Source organism: Lithobates pipiens, unplaced genomic scaffold (assembly GCF_037356315.1).
Source record: "Lithobates pipiens isolate NorthernLeopardFrog02 unplaced genomic scaffold, aLitPip1_a1.2 Scaffold_16, whole genome shotgun sequence".
In the NCBI taxonomy this organism is placed as follows: Eukaryota; Metazoa; Chordata; class Amphibia; order Anura; family Ranidae; genus Lithobates; species Lithobates pipiens.
The window spans coordinates 442365565-442392790 of NW_027507748.1; the positions used below are offsets into that span (position 1 = coordinate 442365565).

General features: G+C 42.6%; 1 protein-coding gene across 1 annotated transcript in view; it reads right to left on the reverse strand.

The window, feature by feature from the left end:
- The window catches only part of TMEM255B (transmembrane protein 255B), a 106783-nt gene that overhangs the window by 11543 nt on the left and 68014 nt on the right, over window positions 1–27226 (reverse strand). The window contains exons 6-7 of the mRNA XM_077482704.1: window positions 26054–26139; window positions 18253–18412 (exon numbers count right to left, since the gene is read on the reverse strand). Coding sequence (XP_077338830.1) covers window positions 18253–18412; window positions 26054–26139 — 246 coding nt within the window. The remainder of the gene's footprint in view (window positions 1–18252; window positions 18413–26053; window positions 26140–27226) is intronic.

The following is a 27226-nucleotide window of genomic DNA, read 5'->3' on the forward strand; positions in this document are numbered from 1 at the left end:
ATCATAATGAATCGACAGAGTCCGGTCATGTGTAAGCTGCATAAGTGTAGACTTATCTCCCATATAGAGTATCCAATCTTTCAATGCTGATTTCACCTGTAATGTATTTCAGTTATCTTGCAAACCTGGCCTGTTAGTGGGCCCTGAGGACAGGGTTGATGACCACTGTTCTAGACCATATAAAATACCCTGCTTAGGGTCTAAGTGTACAGTGGTATGAAAGGTTCCTTTAATTGTGTCTACAATTTGTGTCCAATGTATATGGAGATTAGGACAGTGACATACCATGTATATTAGACTTCTGTGGTCTCTACAATACTTGCAACATATAGGATTTGACATAATGCAAATTTTATGCAGCTTAATAGGGATACAATGCACATGCAGCAAAATGTACAGTTAGGAAAGTTTTTGGGAGGCATTTAAAGAACTCAAATTAACTGATTGTAAAGCCATCCCATAGACCATCATCTGGAATGCTTAGATTGACCACCCAATTCTCCAGTGCTTTGCATAGATAATCATCTTAGTACGAATGCAAAAGCATGGCATAACAGTTTGAAATTAAACCTAAATCGATGTGGTGTTTTGCAAAAGATTAAAAATAGGGCTGGGAGAAAGTTGTCCGACATCAAGGTATCCCTGAGCTGTTACTGCCTGCTTCAGTTGTAAATAATAGAACTGCATGGGGTCAGGCATGCCATATCGTGACTGCAGGATAGAGAACAGGACTATGGTGCCCTTACAGAAAATGTGTGAGAAGTGAGTATTTCCACAGGCCTGCCATTTGGCCATGTACTTGGCCAATTCAGGATATATATTATTTGACCAAGTAGGACTATAAATCATTAAGTCTGGAAATTGTCTATATGTGTTAATGAGATAAAGAGTTTTATGCCTAAAAATGATTCCAGGCCAGAATTCCAGAGGCTGTTGCAGACAGGTACTGGCACAAAGACTTTAGAGTAATGTTTACCTAGACCGCACTGACCTGCTGTGGGACAGCAATTTTCAGCATGTTCATTTCTCAGGTCCCCATTGACTTTCATTACTCCTTCCTGATAGGCCCAGTTCGGGTGCCATTGGGGAGGATGTATTAAAGAAGTGGATTATGGGATGTGTAGTTTCATTACTCCTATGCAGAACTGTGCCCTGTTGGATGAAAACTACAGTTACCAGAAGCCTCAGCCGCTAGAGGGGGGTAGAGACAGATAAAGTTTCCCGGAAAGACTGGGGGGGCACTTTGTGCCACACCAGGAGAAGAGACAGAATATGGGGGCTCACAGCTCCTGAGTGCCCGCACAGCTTATCTTCAGCTATCCGGAGACATTGTGTGAGATTGCCATCCTGCTTTTGGGTATTCTGAGACCCAGTGCAAGACTCGCTCTCAGCTACAGGGCCTTGAAAAAGAATTCATCCCCTTTGAAATTGTCCTAGTTTTGTCATGTTACAACCAAAAACGCAAATGCATTTTATTAGAATTGTATCTAATAGATGAACACAAAGTGGCACGTAATTATAAAGTGGGAGAAAAATGATAAATCGTTTTCAACATCTTTTACCAAATAAACAAATTTTTTAACAAATAAATATCTGAAAAGTGTGGTGTGCATGTGTATTCAGCCCCCCTGAGTCAATACTTTGTAGAACCACCTTTCGCTGGAATTACAGCTGCAAGTCTTTTTGGGTATGTGTCTACCAGCTTTGCACATCTAGAGTGATATTTTTGCTTGGTTAGATTTAATATTCAAGTCATGCCACAGATTCTCACTTGGATTTAGGTCTGGACTTGGGTTTATTTACTAAAGCTGGATAGTGCAAAACCAGGCTCACTTCTGCATAGAAACCAATCAGCTTCTAACCTCAGCTTGTTCAAATCAGCTTTGGCAATAAAACCTGGAACCTGATCTATGCAGAAGTGAGCCTGATATTGCACTCTACGGCTTTATTAAATAAACCCATTTTGACTTGGCCATTCTAACACATGAATATGATTGGATCTAAACCATTCCAGTGTAGCTTTGGCTGTATGTCCACCCCAGTCTCAAGTCTTTTGCAGACTCTTAACAGGTTTTCTTCTATTGCCGTGTACACACGATCGGAATTCCCGTCGGAAAAAGCTCTGATGGTTTTCCCGACGGAATTCGACAGAATTACGCTCAAGTTGTCTTGCCTACACGCGGTCACACCAAATTACGATCGTTTAGAATGCGGTGACGTACAACGCATACGATGGGACTAGAAAAAGGAAGTTCAATAGCCAGTAGCCAATAGCTTCCGTCTTGTAGTTGAATCTGAGCATGCGTGATTTTTGGCATGTCGGAATTGCATACACAAGATCTGAATTTCCGATAGAAAGTTTTTCCGTCGTGAAAATTGAGAACATGCTATCAATTTTTGACTGGTGGAAATTCGGAAAGTTAAATTCAGATGGAGCATACACACGGTCGCATTTTTCCGATAAAAAGCTCTCATCGGTCTTTTTCTGGCCAGAATTCCGATCGTGTGTACGCGGCATAAGATTGCCCATTAATGCTGATCAGCTTTACTGTCCCTGCTGAAGAAAAGCATCCCCACAACATGATCATGCAACCACCATGTTTCGCGGTGGGGATGGTGTGTTCAGGGTGTTGTGCAGTGTTAGTTTTCTGCCACACACAGCGTTTTTCTTTTAGGCCAAAAAGTTCAATTTTGGTCTCATCTGACCAGAGCAGCTTCTTCCACAAGTTTGCTGTATCTCCCACATGACTTCTCACAAACTAGACTTCTTTTGGCTTTCTTTCAACAATGGCTTTCTTTTTGCCACTCTTCCATAAAGGCCAGATTTGTGGAGTGCACGCCTAAAGCCCCATACACACTATCAGTTTTTCTGCTGAGTTTTTCCTTCAGATTCACCAAAACCATATAATATGAGGACAAACCTTAGGAGTTTCAATTTGTATGCAATCAGGCAGGCCCTTGCACTACATGGTTCTGGTAAACCTGAAGGAAAAAATCAGCAGAAAATCTGATAGTGTGTATGGGGCATAAGAGTTGTTCTGTGGACAGATTCTCCCATCTGAACTGTGGGTCTCTGCAGCTCCTCCAGAGTTGGCTGCTTCTCTGATTAATTTTCTCCTTGCCTGTCCTGTCAGTTTAGGTGGATGGCCATGTTTTTGTATTTGTGCCATACTCTTTCCATTTTTGAATGATGGAATGAACAGTGCTCCATGAGATGTTCAAAGCTTTGGATATTTTTTTATAAGCTAACCCCGCTTTAAACTTCTCCACAACTTTACCCCTGACCTATCTGGTTTGTTCCTTGGCCTTCATGATGCTGTTTGTTCACTAAGGTTCTCTAACAAACCTCTGAGGACTTCACAGAACATCTGTAGTTATACTGAGATTAAATTACACACAGCTGGACTCTACTAATTAGGGGACTTCTGAAGGCAATTGGTTTCACTAAATTTAAGTTAGGGGTATCAGGGTAAAGGGGGCTAAATTCAAATGTGCGCCACACTTTTCAGATATTTATTTGTAAAAAATGTTGAAAACCATAATTTTCCTTCCACTTCACAATTATGTGCCACTTTGTGTTGGTCTATCACATAAAATCCCAATAAAAGACATTTACGTTTTTGGTTGTAACATGTCAAAATTTGGAAAATTTCAAGGGATATGTATCTTAAGGCCGCGTACACACGGGCGGACTGTTCGCCCAACTTTGTTCGTCAAACAGTCCGCTCAAAATTTGCATGAACGGACTTGACCACACACGATGAACGAACAGTCCGCTGAAAGCGTGCGCGATGACGTGAACGGCACGTACGACGGGACTAGAAAAACGACGTCCTATACACTGCAATGCAACCTTCGGCCGTGTAAACCCTTTCTGAGTATGCGCGATACTTAGTCCGTCCAACTTGCCTACACACGAGCGGACTGTCCGCTGAAACCAAGTTTGGACGGACAAAACCAAGTTTCAGCGGACTGTCTTACGGAAATTCCGAAAAACTTTGTTCGTCAGACTGTCCGCTGAAACTGTCCGCTGAAGCCCACACACGAGCGGACTGTCCGCTGAAACACTGTTCAGCGGACAAAGTTGGGCGAACAGTCCGCCCGTGTGTACGCGGCCTTAGACACACAATAGGTTCACTGATTCAGCGACTGTTGGCTAAAGGCACAGGGTGGTATCGCTGACCTGTCTTTCTGCATTTTAGGACATAAGTTCATTCTGCTGGGCAGAAGAGTCAACTAGGCTGGAGGTAGAGCATCACATTGACTCCTGAGAGGCCCTTAAACCGCAAGAACTTGCCACATATGTCCTGGAGTTGATGAGTGAGTTATATACCCATCCTTACTTTGCGCGTTAAACAAATGTACAACAGACTACCACCTTTCATCCTTACCATGCCAGTAAGACTATTTAGCCTAACTGCTCCCCTGCTGCCACCCACAGTGATGTTCTGTTAACCCATAATCTGTCTTATCACACCAGAGCATAGATATTCTCCTGCTTTTCCTTTTCCCACTTGTTGTATTGCCCTTCTCATTTGCAATTATAATAAAACTGTCTGTAAGCAGTTAAAGAAGCATTCCATAGTTTAAACTGTTTATCAGCCCATTACCTCTATCTAGGAGAGACTTAATGGAATACATTTAAGTGCACCACAGTATGGGCTCCAACAAAGCAGGCATATAATAGTTACTGTCACGCATATATAGTTTGTTCACTCCATTTGAGGACAGTGTAGAAAAGTCTCTGGTACTCTGTATAGCTAGTTCGATTTGGTGACGTGCAGGCAGACTTGAACTTACTGGGTTCATGCAACGGGCCCAGTACAGCTTAGTAAAGAGAGAGCTTTTGGTCTATGTGTCTGTGTCCTTTTGTCTCCTTGTTACAGTTTAAGCTGATTTGAGTCTGAGCCTAATTATTGTTGGTTTCTGTGGGGTATCATTAGCATAGTAGGTCCCTGTCTAGAGTTAGTGGGTGGCTATTGTTCATTTCTTTATTCTATTGCTATTCTGTGTGAGCTGATTTTGAGAATATATTTACAGTCTCACTAACATTGGTGTCATTAATTCCTGGTTAGGAGTGTGTCAGAGTGGTTGTGATGGTGACATCCAGAAATTTGGTCTCAACTCATACTAAGAGGGTGTACTCATTCTGCGGCTCCCATCGGGGGTGCTCTACACTGTGATTTAGTGAAATATAGTATATCAGACAATGAGTCGTTGTGGGCTGCACTGCCCTCTGATGATGATGAGGCCAGCCCCCAAACCACACGTTGAAGCTGTGCAGCTAGGTAGTACAACCAGGGATTCGGAAGAGCTGTTTTTGGGACGTTAAAGGTGTTTTAATTTAATCCTGGGTGGATGACCCTGCCACGGAAATGTTCTAGATATTGTATGGACAGTACAAAATATTTTTAGCAGAAGTACAGTGACTTGAAAAAGTATTCATACCCCTTGAAATTTTCCACATTATGGCAAGTGGTACATAATTGTGAAATGGAAGGAAAATGATAAATGGTTTTCAAATTTTTTTTACAAATAAATATGTAAAAAGTGTGACATGCATTTGTATTCAGCCCCCCTGACTCAATACTTTGTAGAACCACCTGTCGTGGCAATTACAGCTGCAAGTATTTTTGGGTATGTCTTTACCAGCTTTGCACATCTAGAGAATAACATTTTTGCCCATTCTTCTTTGAAAAATAGCTCAAGTGCTGTTAGATTGGATGGAGAGTATCTGTGAACAGCAATTTTAAAGTCATGCCACAGATTGTCAATTGGATTTAGGTCTGGACTTTGACTGGCCATTCTAACACATGAATATGCTTTGATCTAAACCATTCCATTGTAGCTCTGGCTGTATGTTTAGGGTCGTTGTCCTGCTGGAAGGTAAACCTCTGCCCCAGTCTCAAGTCTTTGCAGACTCTAACAGATTTTCTTCTAAGATTGCCCTGTATTTGGCTCCGTCCATCTTCCCATCAACTCTGACCAGCTTCCCTGTCCCTGCTGAAGAATAGGATCCCTACATGACGCTGCCACCATGAACGAGCATGTCTTGGTAGGTTTGCAGTTCTGTCATACTCTTTCCATTTTCAGATGATGGATTGAACAGTGCTCCATGAGATGTTCAAAGCTTGGGAATTTTTTTTATAACATAACCCTGCTTAAAATTTTCTCCACAACTTTATCTCGCTGTTTGATGTGTTCCTTGGCCTTCACGATGCTGTTTTTTCATTAAGGATCTCAAACAAACCTCTGAGGGCTTCACAGGACAGCTGGATTTATACTGAGATTAAAATAGACTCTATTGACTAATTATGTGACTTCTGAAGGCAATTGGTTCCACTAGATTGTAGTTAGGGGTAGCAAAATAAGGGGGGCTGAATACAAATGCACGCCACACTTTTTCAAAATTTTGTAAAAATAAATATCTGAAACCATTTATCATTTTTCTTCCACTTCACAATTATGTGCCACTTTGTGTTGGTCTATGACATAAAATCCCAATAAAATTAAATTACGTTTTTGGTTGTAAAATCACAAAATAGGGAAAATTTCAAGTGGTATGCATACTTCTTCAAGGCAACACAGGTACACTTTTGGGGCATAAAAATATTTTTTATGAGTTTGGTCCTGCCTACAAGGGACAGCCATAGTTTTTTCCAAAGCTTCACTTTGTCTCAAAAGCGGGGCATGATATTTAACCACTTCCCGCCTGGCCTATAACAGAATAACGGCCGGGAAGTGGTTCTGCTATCCTGACTGGGCGTCATATGATGTCCAACAGGATAACACACCCACGGGGGCACGCGGCGAGCTTGTCAGTCTGACATACCGCATCTCCGATTGTGATAAGAAGCCTCTGACAGAGGCTTCTTACTACGTGATCAGCTGTGACCAATCACAGCTGATCATCGTGAGAACCAGGAAGTAAGCAAGAGTTGGGAGCTGATTGAGCTGCACTATACAGCGATAACTAGGAGAGTTTTTCTTTCCCTCCTCCCTCTATTTTTTGTTTTTTCCTTCTGTGCCCAGACTATTTAGTATGACTGCCAGTACTAATAGCCCACCAATAAATAAAAAACCTTCCCTTTTTGTACATACAGTGCCTTGCAAAAGTATTCATACCACTTGAAATTTTCCACATTTGGCAATATCAAAAGTCACTGGACTTATCCCGTCAGATAAAAGGCCCAAGCAGCAAAGGAATCCATCCTTCAGACGCCACCTGCCTGAACGATTTTGGGATGCAAGGACTTATAAGCCAGGGAAGGAGTTTAAGCAAAATTGGCGGAATATGCAGCCATCCTTTTTGAGGGTTCAAAAGTCTAAGGGGACTACCCCAGGGTACCAACCGAAGTCCTTTTGATGTCAGGCTTGCCCAGCCCACAATAGTAGGAGCGAGGCTGAGGCTATTTGCTCATGTATGGACGGAACATATACAGGACAACTGGACAATCTCCACCATCCAAAGCGGCCACAAATGGAGGTTCAAACACAAACCGCCCCAAAACCACTGCAGATTCACCAGGTTACCATCTTCACACCTAAAACGCAATCTTCTGGTCGGATATGTCATAGAGCTTCTAGAGAAACAGGCAATTATAGAAGTTCCACAGGAACAGAGAGGTACGGGCTTCTATTCTCCTCTCTTTCTAGTTACAAAAAAGACAGGAAATTTGAGGCCAGTGCTGGATTTAAAGGATCTCAATCAAACAATTCTAGTCGATTCTTTCAAAATGGAGAGTCTGCAAACTATCCTACTAGCAATAGCACCAGGAGACTGGATGCTCTCGGTCGATTTGTCCGACGCTTATTTACACATACCCGTACATCACAACTTCCAGAAGTACCTGCGCTTTGCCAGATACACTTCCAGTTCCAAAGCCTCCCGTTTGGGATTTCAACAGCACCCAGAACCTTTACAAAGGTCTTACTTCCCATTATAGCATACTTGAGGGAGAAAGGTCTAAGAGCCCTACACTATTTAGACGATATTATCCTCTTAGCCGACAGTCGGGGAACACTCTTACGACATCGAACGATTCTAATTGCCACACTCCAGCAGTTCGGGTGGATAATAAATTGGAAAAAGAGCAGCTTAGTACCAACACAAAAGATCATCTTCCTGGGAGCCGAAATAGACACCTGTGGCAACACAGTGGGTCTCCCCCAGGAGAAGATCCTTCCACTCATCCGCAAAGTAAGAAAGCTCCTTTTCGCAAACCATCTAGCCGCAAGGTCGTGTCTGAGTATCCTGGGATCGATGTCCTCTACCTTCCTAATGATCCAGTGGTCCCAGTGGAATTCGAGAACTTTCCAGAACTCGTTCCTGAAGCAATGGAACGGATATTCTACGAATCAACAAATAGTGATTTCTCAGGAGGTGAAGATCTCTGGTCGGTGGTGGACTCAGGTCAACAATCTGACACGTCGCTGTCCCATCGTACCCCCACTACCCGAGATAATAACAACAGATGCCAGTTTGCAAGGCTGGGGAGTGCATTACCAGCATCACGGGGTTCAAGGACGTTGGGCTTTTCGGCCGCGAGGCATAGTTTCAAATGTGCTGGAACTCAGAGCGGCGTGGCAAGCACTTAGAGCCTTCAGCCCACTCCTTACGGGGGAAAAGTATCCTTCTACGAATGGACAATATGGTAGCAGCAAACTATGTCCACAGACAAGGGGGCACTCGAATGGGCGCAAGTCCACTTGGCGGACTTGAAAGCGGTATACGTCCCAGCAGCACGCAACCAGCTGGCAGACTATCTGAGTCGAGTTTTCGTGTCAAACAACGAATGGTCTCTCAGCAATCAAGCTTTTGCTCTGATCGTGCACAGGTGGGGATTGCCAGACATGGATTTAGCGGCGACGCCGGAGAACAGCAAATGTCCCCGCTTTCTAGCAAGAACAGCCTACCCAACAGTGGCAGGGATCGACTGCCTCCACCATCCATGGGAGTTCCACCTAGGGTACATATTTCCTCCGGTACCACTGATAGCCAGATTCTTGGCCAGATTGAGAAGATCGACATCCACGGTAGTGGCAGTACTGCCATTTTGGCAGAGGAGGTCATGGTTTGCGACTATTCTGCAACTGAACACGGAAGAGCCACTTCCTCTTCCTCTATACCTGGACTTGCTCTCACAGGGACAGTTCCTACATCCATCTCCAGAACGGTTACACCTAACGGCTTGGAGGTTGAAAGGCTGCTAGACCAAGGGTGTTCACTCCGGGTAGTATCCACCCTACAGCAAGCCAGGAAAAAATCAACTAATAGTATATATAATAAAATCTGGGAAAGATTTGCCACGTTCGCTGAACAGCAGTCCTGGGATCCCTATATCCATCAGTTTCTCAGATCCTAGAGTTTCTGCAGTTAGGTCTGGAAAAGGGGCTAAGTTCCAGCACCTTAAAAGTCCAAATATGAGCTCTTTCTGCGATATCAGGGGTAAAATGGGCCTCGGATCCTCTCATTACTCAATTCCAGAGGGCATGCCTGAAAGTTAGGCCTCCCAGGAAACCAATCTTCCCGACCTGGGACCTGTCAATTGTGTTGGAAGCTCTATCAAAGGAACCATTCTTTCCCCTACATTCAATTTCCCTATGGGACTTGACACTCAGGTTAGCCTTTTTGTTGGCAATAATGTCAGCCAGGAGGGTTTCGGAACTCCAGGCTCTGCTAATTAAAGAACCACATCTGGTGCTCTATCCAGACAGAATTGTCCTTAGACTCACGGATCAGTTCATACCTAAGGTAGCCTCTACCTTTCATTTCAACGCAGAAATCAACCTCCCAGTTTTTCTCAATATTGAAGGAAATTCTCATCCCTTGGATGTAAAATCAGTCATTTCAACCTACTTAGAGGTCACTAGTACATTCAGGAATTCGGAGCATCTTCAAATCATACCATATGGTGCAAAAAGGGGCCAGACAGCGACTTCAAGCATCTTGGCTGATTAGAGCAATAAAAAAAGCATACGTAGTGCAACATCTCCAGATACCAGAAGGATTAAAAGCCCACTCGACAAGAGCAGTAGCGTCCTCCTGGGCAGCATATTGTAGAGTGTCTCCAGAAACCATTTGCAAGGCAGCAACCTGGTCATCAAAAACCACATTCATGACGCATTACAGAATAGACTCGACTCAGTTAACTACAGCTGAGTTCGGCAGATCAATCATCCAAACGAATTCATCCATACCTTGTACTTGAGGAATTAAATGTTTTGAAATGCACCCACCAATGTAGCGAGTTATTTACCAATGTGTGTGCTGCCATGATGCGTCAGGAAAACGGAAAATTGTATACTCACCGTTCCGTAATTTTCCTTTCCTGACGCATCCCATGGCAGCACACAGGATCCCACCCCTCTAAGGTGACAGTTACTGAGAATGCAACGGTGGACTCCTCTTCAAATCTTATAGCTAACCAGTCCTATCAGGTTGTGGAGGAGGAGTCACAACCCAATGTGTGTGCTGCCATGGGATGCGTCAGGAAAGGAAAATTACGGAAAGGTGAGTATACAATTTTCCATTTTATTGAGATTTTATCTGATAGACCAACAGAAAGTGGCATATAATTGTGAAATTAAAGGAAAATGATAAATGGTTTTAATATTTTTTTTACAAATATCTGAAAAGTGTGGTGTGCATTTATATTCAGTCCCCCTAAGTCAATACTTTGTAGAACCACCTTTCCCTGCAATTACAGCTGCAAGTCTTTTTGGGGATGTCTCTACCAGCTTTGCACATCTAGAGAGTGACATTTTTGCCCATTCTTCTTTGCAAAATAGCTCAAGCTCTGTCAGATTGCATAGAGAGCATCTGTGTTGACTGGGCTATCCTAACACAGGAATTTGCTTTGCTTTAAATCATTCCATTGTATCTCTTGCTATACCTTTAGGGTCATTGTCCTGCTGGAAGGTGAACCCCCGCCCCAGTCTCAAGTCTTTTGCAGACTCTAACAGGTTTTCTTCTAACTATAAACAGGACTTCTTTCAGCAATGGCTTTCTTCTGATCAGATTCTCCTATCTGTGCTGTGGATGAGATCTCTGCAGCTCCTCCAGAGTTACCATGGTCCATTTGACTGTTTCTCTGATTAATGCTCTCCTTGTCCGGTCTATCAGTTTAGATGGACAGCCATGTCTTGGTAGGTTTGCAGTTGCGCCATATTCTTTTTCCATTTTCAGATGATGGATTGAACAGTGCTCCTTGAGATGTTCAAAGCTTTTTTTGTAACCTAACCCTGCTTTAAACTTCTCCACAACTTTATCCTTGACCTGTCTGGTGTGTTCCTTGGCCTTCATGATGCTGTTTGTTCACCAAGGTTCTCTAACAAACCTCTGAGGGATTCACAAAACACCTGTATTTATACTGAGATTAAATTACACACAGGTGGATTCTACTTACTAATTAGCTGATTTCTGAAGGCAATTGGTTCCACTAGATTTTAGTTAGGGGTATCAGAGTAAAGGGGGCTGAATACAAATGCATGCCACACTTTTCAGATATTTATTTGTAAAAAAATGTGAAAACCATTTAACATTTTCGTTACACTTCACAATTATGTGCCACTTTGTGTTGGTCTATCACATTAAATCCTAAGAAAATACATTTTTTGGGGTTGTAACATGATAAAATGAGGAAAATTTCAAGGGGTATGAATACTTATTCAAGGCACTGTACATACAGATACAGTCCAGAAATGTTTTATTGATTAAAATTTGCATAAAAATTATATTTTAATGTCAATGGCCTTTGGTGCGCAGGGTACGCACCCTTTGTGTAGTGAGCATTTTACTTTACAAAAAGTGGAGAAAAAGGAATATTAGACTTTTCCAATAAAATAGCAGTGTCTGCATTTTTCTTTAGAAACTCAAACATTTACAGTATAAACTGAAAAATGCCTGAAGATATAGCTTTTATGTGAATCACTGAACTAACATTTAGTTGTATAAGCACTGTTTATGAAAACTGCTTCACATCTGTGTTGCATGGAGTCGACCAACTTCTGGCACCCGTGAACAAATATTCCAGCCCAGGACGATTTCACTACATTCCACAATTCCTCTGCATTTCTTGGTCTCTGAAACAACATTTTTGATGTCACACCACAAGTTTTCTATTGGATTAAGGTCCAGGGACTTCAAGGGCATTTCCTCTTCGGCATACGGCAACATGAGCTCTTCAAGTATTTTGATGTATTCAAACTGATCCATGATCCTTGATATGTGATAAATAGGGCCAACACCATAGTATGAGAAACACCCTTATATCATGGTGCTTCACTCTCTTCACAGTGTACTGTGGCTTGAATTCAGTGTTTGGGGGTCATCTGACAAACTGTCTGTGGCCCCTAGACCCAAAAAGAACAATCTTGCTTTCATCAATACACAAAATGGTGCGCAAATTCTCTTTAGGCCAGTCAATGTGTTGTTTGGCAAATTGTAACCTCTTTAGCATAAGACGTTTTTTCAACAATGGGACTTTGCAGGGGTTCTTGCAGATAACTTGGCTTCACACAGGCATCTTCTAATTGTTATATTACTCACTAGGGATGAGCCGAACACCCCCCGATTTGGTTCGCACCAGAACCTTGCGAACGGACCGAAAATTAATACGAACTTTAGAACCCCATTAAAGTCAATGGGACTCGAACGTTCAAAATCAAAAGTGCTCCTTTTAAAGGCTAATATGCAAGTTATTGTCCTAAAAAGGGTTTGGGGACCCAGCACCTGCCCCAGAGGACATGGATCAATGCAAATTTTTAAAACGCCCATTTTTTCGGGAAGCACTGATTTTAATGACGCTTAAAGTGAAAAAAAGTGAAATATTCCTTTAAATATACCTGTGAAGTGGCACGTGTTTCCTGTGTTTAGAACAGTCCCTGCACAAAATGACATTTAAAGGAAAAAAAGTAATTTAAAACTGCTTGCAGTTTTAATGTAATGTCTGGTTCCGGCAATAGGGATGAAAATCAGTAAGGAAAATAGCATGGGTAGCCCCCCTGCCCATTACCAGCCCCCTTGTCTTGTACGGATATTAAGGGGACCCCCATACCCAAATTAAAAAAAGGAAAGGCATGGGGCCCCCAGGCCCTATATACTCTGAACAGCAATATGCAGACGGTGCAAACAAGACAGGGACTGTGTAGGTTTGTTGTGTTAAGTAGAATCTGTTTGCAATTTTGAAGTGGTACATTTTTAAAGTGTTTCTCCAGTCAAAAAATCTATTTTTAAGCTTTTTGCAAAACATAGGGAAGGGTTATCACCCCTGTATAATTTTTTTGGCCGTCCATCTTTTTTCATCTCACTACCTGTTGTCTCCTTCCATTTGCAAGTAGGAGACATTTGTAAGTTGTATGTTTGGAAGTAGGGGCCTGCCCGATATGCTCTGCAGAAATTTGGCCCTAAGGTGTTGGTGTTGCCACAAGTTAACACTGTAAGCCCTCAAAGTGACTCTTGGTGGGCGCTGGAGCACCCTGCTGTGAACTATTATATCAAGAATTGTAATTACATGCCATTGTTGAACAGTGGTAGAAAAATTGGGCCTTTGGTGGTTGTAGTGGTGCTGGTGGAACACAACACTGTAAGTCCTCACAGTTACTCTCGGTGGGCGCAGGAATGGGCCCTGCTGTGAAATATTATTTCAAGAATTGTAATTACATGCACCTGTTAAACAGGGGCTGAAAAATTGGGCCTTTGGCACTGGTGCCACAACACTGCAACACCTCACAGAAACTCTAGTTGGAGAGCAGGAATGAGCCCTGCTGCAAAGCATTGCATCAAAAATTGTAATTACATGCCCCTGTTAAACAGGGGCAGAAAAATTGGGCCTTTGGCACTGGTGCCACAACACTGCAACACCTCCCAGGTACTCTAGTTGGAGTGCAGGAATGAGCCCTGCTCCAAAGCATTGCATCAAAAATTGTAATTACGTGCCCTTGTTCAACAGGGGCTGGAAAATTGGGCCTTAGGCACTGCTGGCGGTGCCCAGAGCCAAAAATGTTCTTCCAAGCTATCAGCAGGATCATTGAGGAGGAAGAGGATAATCAGTCAACATAACAGGATAATCACTCAGCATCAGCATAGGCAGTCTTGAAGGGATGTGATATTTCAAAAAAAATTATTCGGTTACATCAGCTTCACGTGCTTGGTAGCTGGTGGTGATCCAAGACTGATTCATCTTTATGAAGGTCAGTCGATCAACCGAGTCGGTGGACAGGCGCACCCTGTGATCGGTTACAAAGCCTCCAGCAGCATTGAACGTGCATTCTGAAAGAACGTTGGATGCAGGGCAGGCCAGTAGCTAAATTGCATACTGTGCAAGCTCTGGCCAGTGATCCATCCTCAAGACCCAGTAAGCCAGAGGATTTTCAGTGGGAAAGGTGTCCAAGTCTGACCTTGCCCCTAGGTATTCCTGCATCATGTAAATCAGACGCTGGCAATGGTTGCTGGAACCGATCATACCTTGGGGCTGCGGACTAAAAAATTGTCTGAACGCATCGGTCAGATGGCCACTTTCTCCACCGCTCCTTCTGTGACTGACCAAAACCTAAGCAACACGTTGTCCAGGACCAGGAGTTTGTAACCTCCCAGTCTCTGGGAACGCATTGCACAGACCTTTCTGCAGGGCCTCCCGGAGATGTTTCATCCTCTGCTCCCTCTGCAACGGCAAGATAAGGTCTGCAACCTTACCCTTGTACCGTGGATCAAGGAGAGTTTCCAGCCAGTAATGATCCCTCTCCTTGATCCGAAGAATACGAGGATCCTTCCGCAGGCTTTTCAGGATCATGGAGGCCATGCAGCATAGGTTAGCTGAGGCATTTGGTCCGGAGACCTCTGGGTCACTAAGGGCGACATGATCCGCAGCCACCTCCTCCCAGCCATGTACAAGTCCACGGGTTTCTTGGGACTGTAAATCATCCCTAAAAGACTGCTGCTGCTGCTGAGTGCCAGGCTCCACCTCTATGCTGACGCAATCCTCCTCCTTCCTGTGTGATCGGTGGGACAGCAGGAACACTGTCTGGATAAAGGGGGCCTTGAGAGGCAAGGAAGTCGTCCTCTTCCTGCCTCTGTTCTGCCTCAAGTGCCCTGTCCATTATTCCACGCAGCTCCAACAGGTGGACAAGAGGTACAGTGTCACTGATGCATGCAGTGTCACTGCTCACCATCCTCGTGGCCTCCTCAAATGGTGACAGGACAGTGCATGCATCCCTGATCATGCCATATTGGAAGTTAGTTAACAACGGGACAGAAGAAGACGTACCTATATATAAGTCTATCCTGGAAAGGGAAGAATGGGTTTTGGAGAAACATAAAAGTTGTTGTTCGTGGGGGTGTCTATCCCTCTAGAAACTAGTCCACCCCACTTCCAAAAGAAAGACGTATAGTGTGGTACCTCTACAGTTAGGGCCTGATATAACCAGGATGGGGGGGGGGGGTGCCAGTCCAGGGGTCTATATACTTTTTTAAAGACACCCAAATGAAAGAGGGGTACATCTGGTTTATCTAGTAGAAAGCACAGTAATTGCCTTAATGCCATAGTGGAATTTGAATACACTGTACACCACAGCTAATATGCATGTAACCGTATACAGTTTGCAATGTATAAAAATATAACTACTCTTAACATCATCAATTGAGGCAAGTTCCTGAAAATCTAAAGATCTATGTAGCAGAATACTAACACCTCTGAAAATGGATGAATAAACAGAATGGTATGCATGAAATATCCAAGAGTAATGGAGACTTAAGATTTTTTTTCATAAAGTGGGTCTCTTGGAGCTCACAGTTTGCAGGGTGATATTTGCAGAAAACAATGTTGACCAGGGGACTGTGCAATCCCCTAACATTCCAAGATATCAAAGGGATATCTGCCCTGTTGATATCAAAAAAGGCATGAAATAACAAGGACAGTCACCCAAGTATGGAAATCAGTTACTGTCCATCTTGTTGTAGTCTACCTTGGTAGACAATCATAGGCTTGACTGATGGGATGAAGGCAGGCACTGAAAAAGGAAAAAGGCACAACAGTACTGTAGAGATATGGAGCCAACGTGGGCAACCTGCAAACACCTGGAGAGCAAGGGCTTCATGGTATATAGAACCAACACATCTTGGAGATAGTCACCATGTTGACTTTGACCTATAGGGTATGACAGGCACATCCCCAGTCCGTTGCAATAAGGAAGTCTCATGGGGTAGAAAGGATGATAAAATGGAACACTGTACTGTTAGATTAGAGCCCACATTAAGAAGCTCCCTTAGGCTGCTGGGCATGTAGACGACCCTCATTTGCATCCAGCTAGTCGGAGGCATCCCTGGGCGTGTCAAAGAAGTAGGTCTGACCTAGGGCTGCAACTCTCAAATGGGCAGGATATAACATGGCATATTGTAGATGTAGGCATTGCAGGTGATTTTTAACATCAAGGCCGTTGAACCACTGAAGAGAAATCCGGATAGAAGGATAATTTAACCCCATTAATTTAGAGCATTCCCGGGCCAAACGTAGATACATTTCCCTGTCTTTGTAATTCAGGAAAAAGGCCACAATCAGTATGGGCGGATGTCCCAGGGGTAGCGGGTGAGTGTTCAATGTCCTATTCTACCACAAATAGGGGAGTCAAGGCATCAAAGTTCCAATGGCCATTTCTCTACAAAGTCTGTAGAGTCCTTACCCCCTGTACACTCAAGAAGGCCCGCTATAGGGACATTATTTTGCCAAAGCTTATTCTTGAAATCCTCGTCTTTAAGACTATATCATTGTTGGTGAGTTGAGCTGTGAAGTGAGACTCCCCAAGCAGAGGAGGCAATCTTAATAAGGTAACTTCTTTTAGCTCCCCGAGCTGCTCTTTAACTGACTGCACTGAAGCAGGGCACTTATGAACTTATGAACTACACGTAGTAGATCTCCCAGTGTTGCTGTACAGAGTCCACCGGTACCTCAGAGGAAATGACTAGCTGCCGTGTCCTGCATCTGCATATTATCAGGGTCCGATAGGGGATCCAAATCATGCAGCAGATCTAGTTGTCAAAAACAAGCAACTGTTGGTCAGATCCAGCTGTGTGTCCAGGATGGACACATGGGTCATCTAACAGCTCTTGTTCCTGTGAGTCTGTCAGTTTCTGTGTATACCATAGCATTTCTCTGGTTCCCACTCTAACCCCAGGGTGAGAAGTCTTACCGATCTTGGAGAAGATTGTGTTGGGCTGCTCTGTGTCTTTAAGAGGGTTCTGCGGGAGAGCTGATGTGATGCCATGCTTGATCTCCAGGGCAACAGCTTTCTCTTTATTTTTTTTCTAGTCATCATACTGGCTAATGACTGAAGAGCTGCATTGGAGGGATCCCAGATTTGTGTGAAGGAGAAGGCTGGCTGGTATCAGTAGTATAGCTTTCGCAAAAAGAATTAACAGGAAGATAAATGGCGGATGCTAATTTAGGCACAACCGCTCACATGCCCAGCATGACCACGTCCCCAGAAACAAGAAACTTTAAGAAGGGATTTGCTTCAAGCATTCCTGTAGGGCAGTGGTTCTCAACCCTGTCCTCAAGTACCCTCAGAAGGCCATGTTTTGAGAATTTCTCTTAGATAAAATAGATGTCCAAAATACCAAGCCATTGACTCTGAATTAAAGCACCTGTGCAAGATAAAGGAAAACCTGTCGGCCATGTTAAGGACAGGGTTCAGAACCACTGCTGTATGGGACCCGTGACATACTGTGTGTGTATATATACATGAATATATATTTTATTTTTTTAAATGTATTTGGACTTGTACATCTGACTTTTTCATTTGATTCCCGAATACATTGGTGATATACTGAAAGAGACTTATCAAAACCAGTGCAGTCAGAATTTGGAGCAGATCTGCATGGCAACCAGTCTGCTTCTTTTTTAATTTTCAAAAGCTTAACAGAACAATCTGAAGATGGAAGCGGATTGCTTGCCATGCACATCTGCTCAAGAGTCTGGCTGCTCCAGTTTTGATAAATTCTCCCCAGTGTGTTAATGTATACCTGAAGTAAAAAAACTGTGGTCGCTGCACATATCAAGAGTTTATTTTATGGTTAATGTAACTTTTAATGCTCTCTTTATCTATATATTCTATGGAAAATTCCTTCTTTATTATGCAACCCATTGTTTGTATTACCTCATAATATCTGCAATGGACAGACTACACATTTTCTGTCTTTGAGACAAAGTTGGCTAAAGTACAGCTTTATATTCAGATAACTTAGGAAATAAATCCTACCATATCCTTAAAGGCTCCAAGGACAGCCGCAGTGACACTGCCAAGGAAGAGGCCGACAATATTTAGGACGGTGCAGGTCCACAGCAGCCGGTATAAGTGAACCACATCCTGGCAACTTTTTACGCCAACAAATTCATAGTAGCTGCCAGGTTGTTCTGAACTGCCAAATAAAAGAAAACAAAAACGCTTGTCAACTTATATCTGAGATGGAATACATTTTAAAAAATATATCCAAGAAAACATGCCACTGGCACATAACTGTGAAGTGGAAGGAAAATGATAAATGCTTTTCAAATAATAATACATTTTTTTTGAAAAGTGCGGTGTGCATTTGTATTCAGCCCCCCTGAATCAAAACTTTCTAGAAAACCTTTTGCTGCAACTACAGCTGCAAGTCTTTTTGGGGATGTCTCTACCAGCTTTGCACATCTAGAGAGTGACATGTTTGCTCATTCTTCTTTGCAAAATAGCTCAAGCTCTGTCAGATTGGATGGAGAGCATCTGTGTACAGCAATTTTCAAATCTTACCACAGATTCTCAATTGGATTTAGGTCTGGACTTTGAGTGGGCCATTCTAACATATGAATATGCTTTGATCTAAATCATTCTATTGTAACTCTGGCTGTATGTTTAGGGTCATTGTCCTGCTGGAAGGTGAACCTCCACCCCAGTCTCAAGTCTTTTGCAGATTTACAGGTTTTCTTCTAAGATTGCCCTGCATTTGGCTGTATTTGGCTCTGTCCATCTTCTCATCAACTCTGACTAGCTTCCCTGTCCCTGCTGAAAAAAATCATCCCCACAACATAATGCTGCCACCGCCATGTTTCATGGTGGCAATTGGGTATTTAGGGTGATGTGCAATGTTAGTTTTCCACCACACATCGCGTTTTGTTTTTAGGCCAAACAGTTACATGTTGGTCTCATCTGACCAGAGCACCTTCTTACACATGTTTGCTGTGTCCCTCACATGGCTCCTTGCAAACTGCAAACAGGACATTTTATGGGTTTCTTCTTGCCACTCTTCCATAAACGTCAGATTTTTGGCGTGTAGGACTAATAGTTGTCCTGTGGACAGATTCTCCCACCTGAGCTGTGAATCTCTGTAGCTCCTCTAGAGTTACCATGGGCCTCTTGGCTGCTTCTCTGATTAATGCTCTCCTTGCCTGGCCTGTCGGTTTAGGTGGACGGCCATGTCTTGGTAGGTTTGCAGTTGTGCCATACTCTTTCCATTTTTGGATGATGGATTGAAAAATGCTTTGTGAGATGTTCAAAACTTGGGGGTATTTTTTTATAACCAAACTTTTATAACCTTTAAAACTTTAAAACTTCACAACTTTATCCATGACTTGTCTGGTGTGTTCATTTGCCTTCATGATGCTGTTTGTTCACTAAGGTTCTCTAACAAACCTCTAAAGGGCTTCACAGAACAGCTGTATTTATACTGAGATTAAATTACACACGTTTACTAGTTAGGTAACTTCTGAAGGCAATTGGTTCCACTAGATTTCAGTTAGGGGTATCAGAGTAAAACCGGGCTAAATACAAATGCCACACTTTTCAGGTATTTATTTGTAAAAAATGTTGAAAACCATTTATCATTTTCCTTTCACTTCACAGTTATGTGCCACTTTGTGTTGGTTCATCACACAAAATCCCAATAAAATACATTTACGTTTTTGGTTGTAACGTGACAAAATGTGGAAAATTTCAAGGGGCATGAATACTTTTTCAAGGCTCTGTAACATGGTTCTTGCCATAAATATTCTTATATCTTATATATTGAAGTGTACAAAATCTTGTGCGTTATATGGTATCACAGTGATTGTACTAGATGGTTATTTTATGTCTTCTGGATTAGTATGTAAAGGTTATCCTCGAGTTACAAACGTTACTTTTGCAAAAAGTAAAGCAATGAAGTAAGATATGTGAGTATTTTAACACAGTAACACTAACCTAGTATTAGACAATTTCCAGTTATGAAATGTAAGATCTTTTTAGGACTATAGCCTGACGCTTGATATATGGATGCTTAAAGTGTTTGTAAATGTTCGTGTTTTTTAAAAATAACAAAAATGTTATACTTACCTGCTTTGTGCAAGGGTTTTGCACAGAGCAGCTCTGATCTTCTGGGGTACCTCGTGCCATTCTTGGCTCCTCTTCTTCATCGGGTGCTCCCATGGAGAGCTGTTTTCCATGGGGGCATACATGTGGGTGTGCTGCTGCATCCATTGACACAAATGGCAGGACTCAGCCCCGCCCCCTTCTCCCATGTCACTGGATTTGTCAATGGCTCCGCTGCTATCAATCTATCCAATGGGGACGGAGACAGTGGCTAGAGTCGCTGGGCTCATGCACATCGCAGCGGGTTCGCCGCAAGATCACCGTTATCGGCGGCGGGAGAGGTGCCATCCCCCTTCTGCCACTCTCCTGCGCCTTCCGCCGCTTACTGGAGCCGTCAGTAGCGGCGGAGGCGACTGGGTCCTATCGATGGCTGGGTATGGAGACGAGTGAGGCTAAGATGGCCCCCACTCGTCTCTATAACATAGGAGGGGGGAAGTGACGTTTTGACCATACCTCTTAAAGGTATATTTTTTTCAATGTAATTTTTTCAAATGACATTTTTTTTTTTTTTTATTGCATTTAAGTCCAAATATGAGATCTGCGGACTTTTTGACATCAGATCTCATATTTAAGAGGATCTATAATTCTTTTTTCTATTACAAGGGAGGTTTACATTCCTTGTAATAGGAATAAAAGTGATCAATTTATTATTATTTTTTTAAAGTGTAAAAATAAATAAAATCAAGTAAAATAAATAAGAAAAAAAATTAAAATTTTTTTTAAAACACCCCGTCCCGTCAAGCTCACGCACAGAAGCAAACGCATACGTGAGTACCTCCCTTAAGTGGTTAATTAAGGACTTTTATAACCCCTTTAAATCCAGAAGAGTCTCTATGGAATACTATGGACTCTCTATGCCGAGTAATCCTGGATACAGTATATCTTGATATTGAGTGGATATCCTATGGTAAAAGTTTGATTATTGCATTTTGAAAAACCAATATGGGAGCAGAGCAGATACCCTGTGAGGGAGACGAACCTATGCTTTTATAAAAGGAAATATAGATAAAACATGTCAGTACAAGCTTACTTACCTCCTCTAGGCCAGGAGATATCTGTCTGCATACCAAGCACTAATTAATTCATCAGTGTGAACTATCCTTGATTATCAAAAGACTGTGTGTCCTCTGATGTTCCATTAGAAGTCTTTCATGGCAAGATTGAGCTTAGTGGGAAGACACAAGATGGTCATCCCTCTTCAGCAAGCATCCCTCTTCTATCCTAAGCAGGTAGATGTTTTTACTTTCTTGCCTGAGTATAACTCTGTTTTTCCCCAACCATGTTTAAATCCAGGCTAGGTTCACACTAATGCAGTGTGGGAATCGCCATGATCCATGCTCATTTCCCACACCACATTCAAATCGCACTAACCTTGTGTCAGTGCAATCTTAATGACATCCAAAAAGCAGTGTGTTTGCCAGCACCAAATCGCATTGGTACAAAACAACCATGTGATCCTGTTGAAGTGCTGTTTCAAAATTGCTGCATACAAATCTTTGGTGCGATTTGAGCACATTCAAAATGAATAGTCTCAAACCACACTGCACTTAATTGCATATGAATCTTACAGGAATGGGGTGTGGTTCCTGTGCCATTCACATGTGGTTCATAATGTGAACTAAGTCTGAGACCCCTTTAACAGTAGAGGCGTTTTTTTGGCACTTTGGCTCTAAAAATAGTGCCTCTAAAGCGCCTGAAAAAAGCCTCAGCTGCAATCCAGGTGTGAAAGCCTGAGTGGGGCGCTGCGCTGGCAGGACATTAAAAAAAGTCCTGCAAGCAGCTTCTTTGCAGCTCTGTAGGAGCGATGTATACACCGCTCCTAAAGCGCCCCTGCCCATTGAAATCAATGGTAAGCACCGTCAGCAAAGCGCAGTGCTTTGCGGGCAGTTTTAACCCTTTTTTGGCTGCTAGCGGGGTAAAAATAGCTAGCGGGGTAAAAATAGCGGCGCTCGGGCGCTGGCAGTGTGAAAGTGACCTTAGTGTTGACTAACTCACAACCTCCTCTGGAAGTCTATTCCAAGATCAACTACTCTTTCTGTAAAATAATATCTCCTGAGGTTAGTTTTCAACTTTACTCCTGAGAGTTTGAGATCATGTCCCTGTGCTGTTGATCTTAGCTTCATTTTTAAAATGCTACCATGTTTGCAGATACACTACCAAAAGTATTGGGACACCTGCTTTTACAAACACATGACATTTATCCCAGTCTTGGTCAGTAGGGTTCAATATTGAGTTGGCCACACTTTACAGCTATAACAGCTTCAACTCTCCTGGGAAGGTTGTCCACAAGGTTTAGGAGTGTGTCTATGGGAATGTTTGACCATTCTTTCTGAAGCGCATTTGTGAGGTCAGGCACTAATGTGGATGAGAAGGCCTGGTTCGCAGTCTCCACTCTAATTCATCGCTAAGGTGTTTTATCGGGTTGAGGTCAGGACTATGCAGGCCAGTCAAGTTCCTCCACCCCAAACTCTGTGTCTTTATGGGGCCTTGCTTTGTACACTGGTCCAAATAATTTGGTGGAGGGAGGATTATGGTGTGGGGTTGGGCTTGACCCTTTAGTTTCAATTAAGTGAACTCTTAAGGCATCAGGACATTTTGGACAATTTCATGCTCCCAACTTTGTGGGAACAGTTTGGGGATAGCCCCTTCCTGTTCCAACATGACTTTTTTTTATTTTTTTGAGGCAGGACACAGGAAGATGATTTGCTGAACCGGGAAGATTATTAACTAATCATGAAATACATGTGTCACCTGTCTGTACCATCTGAAAAATGCGGAATTTTTTTTAGTTTCTGCAAGTTTTTACTGCTTCTAGCGTTTCGCTCACTTTAAAAAAAAAAAATGTCTGTAAACATAGCGTTGTTTTCTAACTTGCATAACAACTGATATTTTCTACATTTAAATTAAATATATAGTTTTTTTCGAAAGCTGACCTCCAGGCAAATATATATAAAAAAGAACACTTTAATCCAGGTAATCCAAAATATTCCTTAAAATTTTTTATTTATTAGAAATGGAAAAGACAATGCAATGAACAAATCAATCTTTGCTGCATTGCATAGTTTCCTCCTTCTAATAATAGGTTCACACTTGTGCGCTTGTGCAGGTCCTTGTGTGCATGTTTGTACTCATTGATTTGAATGGCCCGCTGTATAGGAAATGCAGTCGCATGGGACCACATGGTGCTGCCAGGGCCGGAACAAGGGGTGGGCAGAAGGGGCCGCTGCCCCTGGCACTGAGGTATTATGTAAGGTGGGGGGCACCACAAGGCGTTGGGGGGTTGATTTGTGTTGGGAGGAGGAATTTGGGGGGGGGGGTGACAGGGGATATGAATTGTTTGAGGAAAGGAAATTTGGCGAGGTGTGCTAGGAGTGGTTATATGAAGGGAATTTGTGTTGGGGGGGGGGCTGAGGGAAGAAGATTTGTGTTAGGGGAATTTTGGGGGTTTATGCTAGAAAAGGTAATATGGTAGGGGGAAGGGGATTTGTGCTAGGAGGGATTTTTTTGGGGGGGGTGTGTATTTGTGCTAGCAGGGATTATAGGGGGGGATTCTGGCTAGGGTGGGGGATTGGAGAGAATTTGTGCTGGAAGGGCGGAGATTTGGAATGGAGGGGAGAGGATTTGAGGGGTAGATTATTTGTACTAGGAGGGGGATGAGGGCATATGGGGAATGAGAGGATTTGAGCTGGGGGGGCTTGGGGGCAAAAATTCATGCTTGGAAGAAGGTTAAGCATAAAGATTACTGCTGGATTTTTTTTTTGGGGGGGGGTGGGGATTCTTCCTGACATATAATGCTCATACATCTTGGGGTGGGGGGTGCAATTTGGCACGTTCGTCCTGGGCTCTAGGTGATCTTGTCTCAGCACTGGGAGCTGCGATGCTATGTGGTTAAGGCACAATAAAATGCCCTTATTTCATATGGGTGACCCCGCACCCCGCTGATGTAACACAGGCAGGTTTCCGTTACATCAGAGGGGGCAGGGTCACCCATACGTCATGGGGAAGCCCGGGTTTCTCTTGCGTCAGAGGGGGCGGGGCCAGGTGGCCCCGCCCTCCGCATATAACAAACGTCAGGCCGCCAGAATCCCCGCAGTGTCTCCTCCGTGGAGACAGAAGATGGATGGATTCGCTGCGCTGATTCAGTTCAGCCATTGCTGGACCCCAGAGAGATGATTGTCCGTCGCTGGATAGCAAGAGTGGATTACCACCAGTGGAATCTTCTTCTTTTTTTTTTTTTTTTAATAAAGAAATTTTTCAAAAGTGTGTTTGTCTTATTTAACAATTTTTTACACTTTATTTGTGAAATGGTAGGGGTACTTTTGTACCCCCTTACCATTTCAAACTGGGGGGGCCGGGATCTGGGGGTCCCTTTGTTAAAGGGGGCTTCCAGATTCTGATAAGCCCCACACCCGCAGACCCCCACAACCAACGGCCAGGGTTGTGGGGATGAGGCCCTTCTCTGCATCAACATGGAGACAAGGTGCTTTGAGGGGTCACAGACCCCCAAAGCATCCTCCCAATGTTGAGGGCATGTGGCCTGGTACGGTTCAGGAGGGGGGGGGGTGCTCTCTCGCCCACCCCTCTTTTCCTGCGGCCTGCCAGGTTGCGTGCTCAGATAAAGGGTCTGGTATGGATTTTTAGGGGGCCCCCACGTCAATTTTTTTAAAAATTTTACACGGGGTTCCCCTTAATATCGATACCAGACCTGAAGGGCCTGGTAATTGAATTTGGGGGACCCCCACGCTTTATTTTTTTTTTTTTAATCAATGACTTTCAATGAGTGTTCTCTGTGTTACGGAGCCGACAATTCATAATAGCTGCGAGTGATTTTAAAGGACTTTTTTTCCTGCATAAATGACACTTTGTGCAGGGACAGCTCTAAGCACCAGAAACATGCGCCCCTTCACAGGCATACTATAAACACCCCCCTACGAAATTTAAAGGAATATTACACTTTTATTGTTTCACTTTAATCATTATTAAAATCACTGCTCCCGAAAAAACGGCCGTTTTTAAAACTTTTTTTTGCATTGATACATGTCCCCTGGGGCAGGACCCGGGTCCCCAAACACTTTTTAGGACAGTAACTTGCAGAATCTTTTCTCTCTGTCAAATCTTTTTTTCTCTGTCGAATATTTTCTCTATATAATCTTGGACTAATAGAGGTAAGGTTAGGCACAATCGACCACAGGTTCAATAGACACAGATTGTTATTGTCAGAGTCACGTCGAATCTCCTATTCTATATCGAACTGTTGTAACAACGAAAACGAAAATAAAGCATTTATTTATGTCGGATCTTTCGTTTTTCGGATTCTGTGCTTTCGTTATCGTTTGTCAAAACGAAAATGAAAATAGCTGAAATTCGGACGAAAATGCATTCGGACGAAAACGAATGCACATGTCTAAGAATGAATAGCACCCCACGTGTCTGCTAAAGAGGGTCGGGAATGCATGCATTTAAGCTGTTGCTCCTGGCCATTTTCCAAACTGGGCTATATTGCTGGGAGTCTGGGAGTGGATATGCTATATCTGGCAGAGTGACCTGGATCTCAGGAGTGCCTGAACAGAATAAGTAACACAGTTCTTGGAAATGTATTATATAAAGTCTACGAGCTTGCCTGGAGTTAAGCTTTCAACATATGCTCTACAACACCAGAAAATAAAATTCTATTACATACTTTTCACAGTCATATAGATCACAACAGTAGCATGTATGAGTCCTTATTCTTAGTTGACATTGACTGCTTGAAGTAAAGCATGTTACCTGTACCGTACAGTGAAAAGAAAAAGGGAACAATGAATTGGCTCATAATGCTTTTGACATACAAATATAGCAAATAAAAATGCACACAATGTAAGCATGATATAATGTCTGGTACATAGTCAGTGCAAAAAGTGAAAAAAATCTCACACGTGGTATTGTCACACTTGGGAGAAGTAATAGAATGTGTATTGACTTGTAATTCAAAGTATTCAAGTATGCCTATGTGTGTGTGATAAATATTTATTAAATTGACAACTATGTGTAAAAAAAATTACATTTTTATTTTCTTTCTGCATTTTCCAAAAATTTGTGGCTATAAAATTAAGTCTTTAAAAGACTCCCCATACCTCTTAAAAAATACCATTTGAGTGTTTGCTTTCCAAAATCTGGATTTTTGAGTGTGTTTCCACTGTCCTGGTGCTTCAGAATCTCCAAAAATGTAATAGGTAGTCCGTAAATGAGATGCATAATTTATGCCCCTAGAATGCCTGAAGGTGCTACTTGAATTTTGGGCCACTTTAAGTGGCTAAGCTGTGAAAAAGTCTCACGCATGTGGTATCCCTATACTTGGGAGGAGTAGAAGAATAGGCTTTCCATAAATCTAAGTATACCTAAGATATGTGTAAGAAATATGTTATTACTTGACAACTTTGTGTAAAAAAAAGCAAACAAAAGAAAAAAACATTTTCATATTCTTTCCTTCATTTTCCAAAAACTTGTGGCAAAAAAATTTATTTTCAAAAGACCCACTGTGCCTTTCAGAAAATACCTTGAATTGTTTGCTTTCCAAAAACGGGGTCGTTTTGTGGATATTTCAAAATGTAGTAGGTAGGAAATTTAGATGTGTAATTTATGCTCAGGAGGCATAGCAGAATATGTTTTGGGGTGTAATTCTAATTTTTCCTATACTGTGACAAAAATTACAACTTCTCATTATGCCTTTTACCAAATACCTTGGAATGTCTATTTTTTAAAAAGAGGTGGTTTTTACTGTCCTGGCATTTTAAGGCCTCTAGAAATGAGATATGCAGTACACAGGATTGATCCATTTTAAATATATACCATAGTTTGTAGACTTTATAACTTT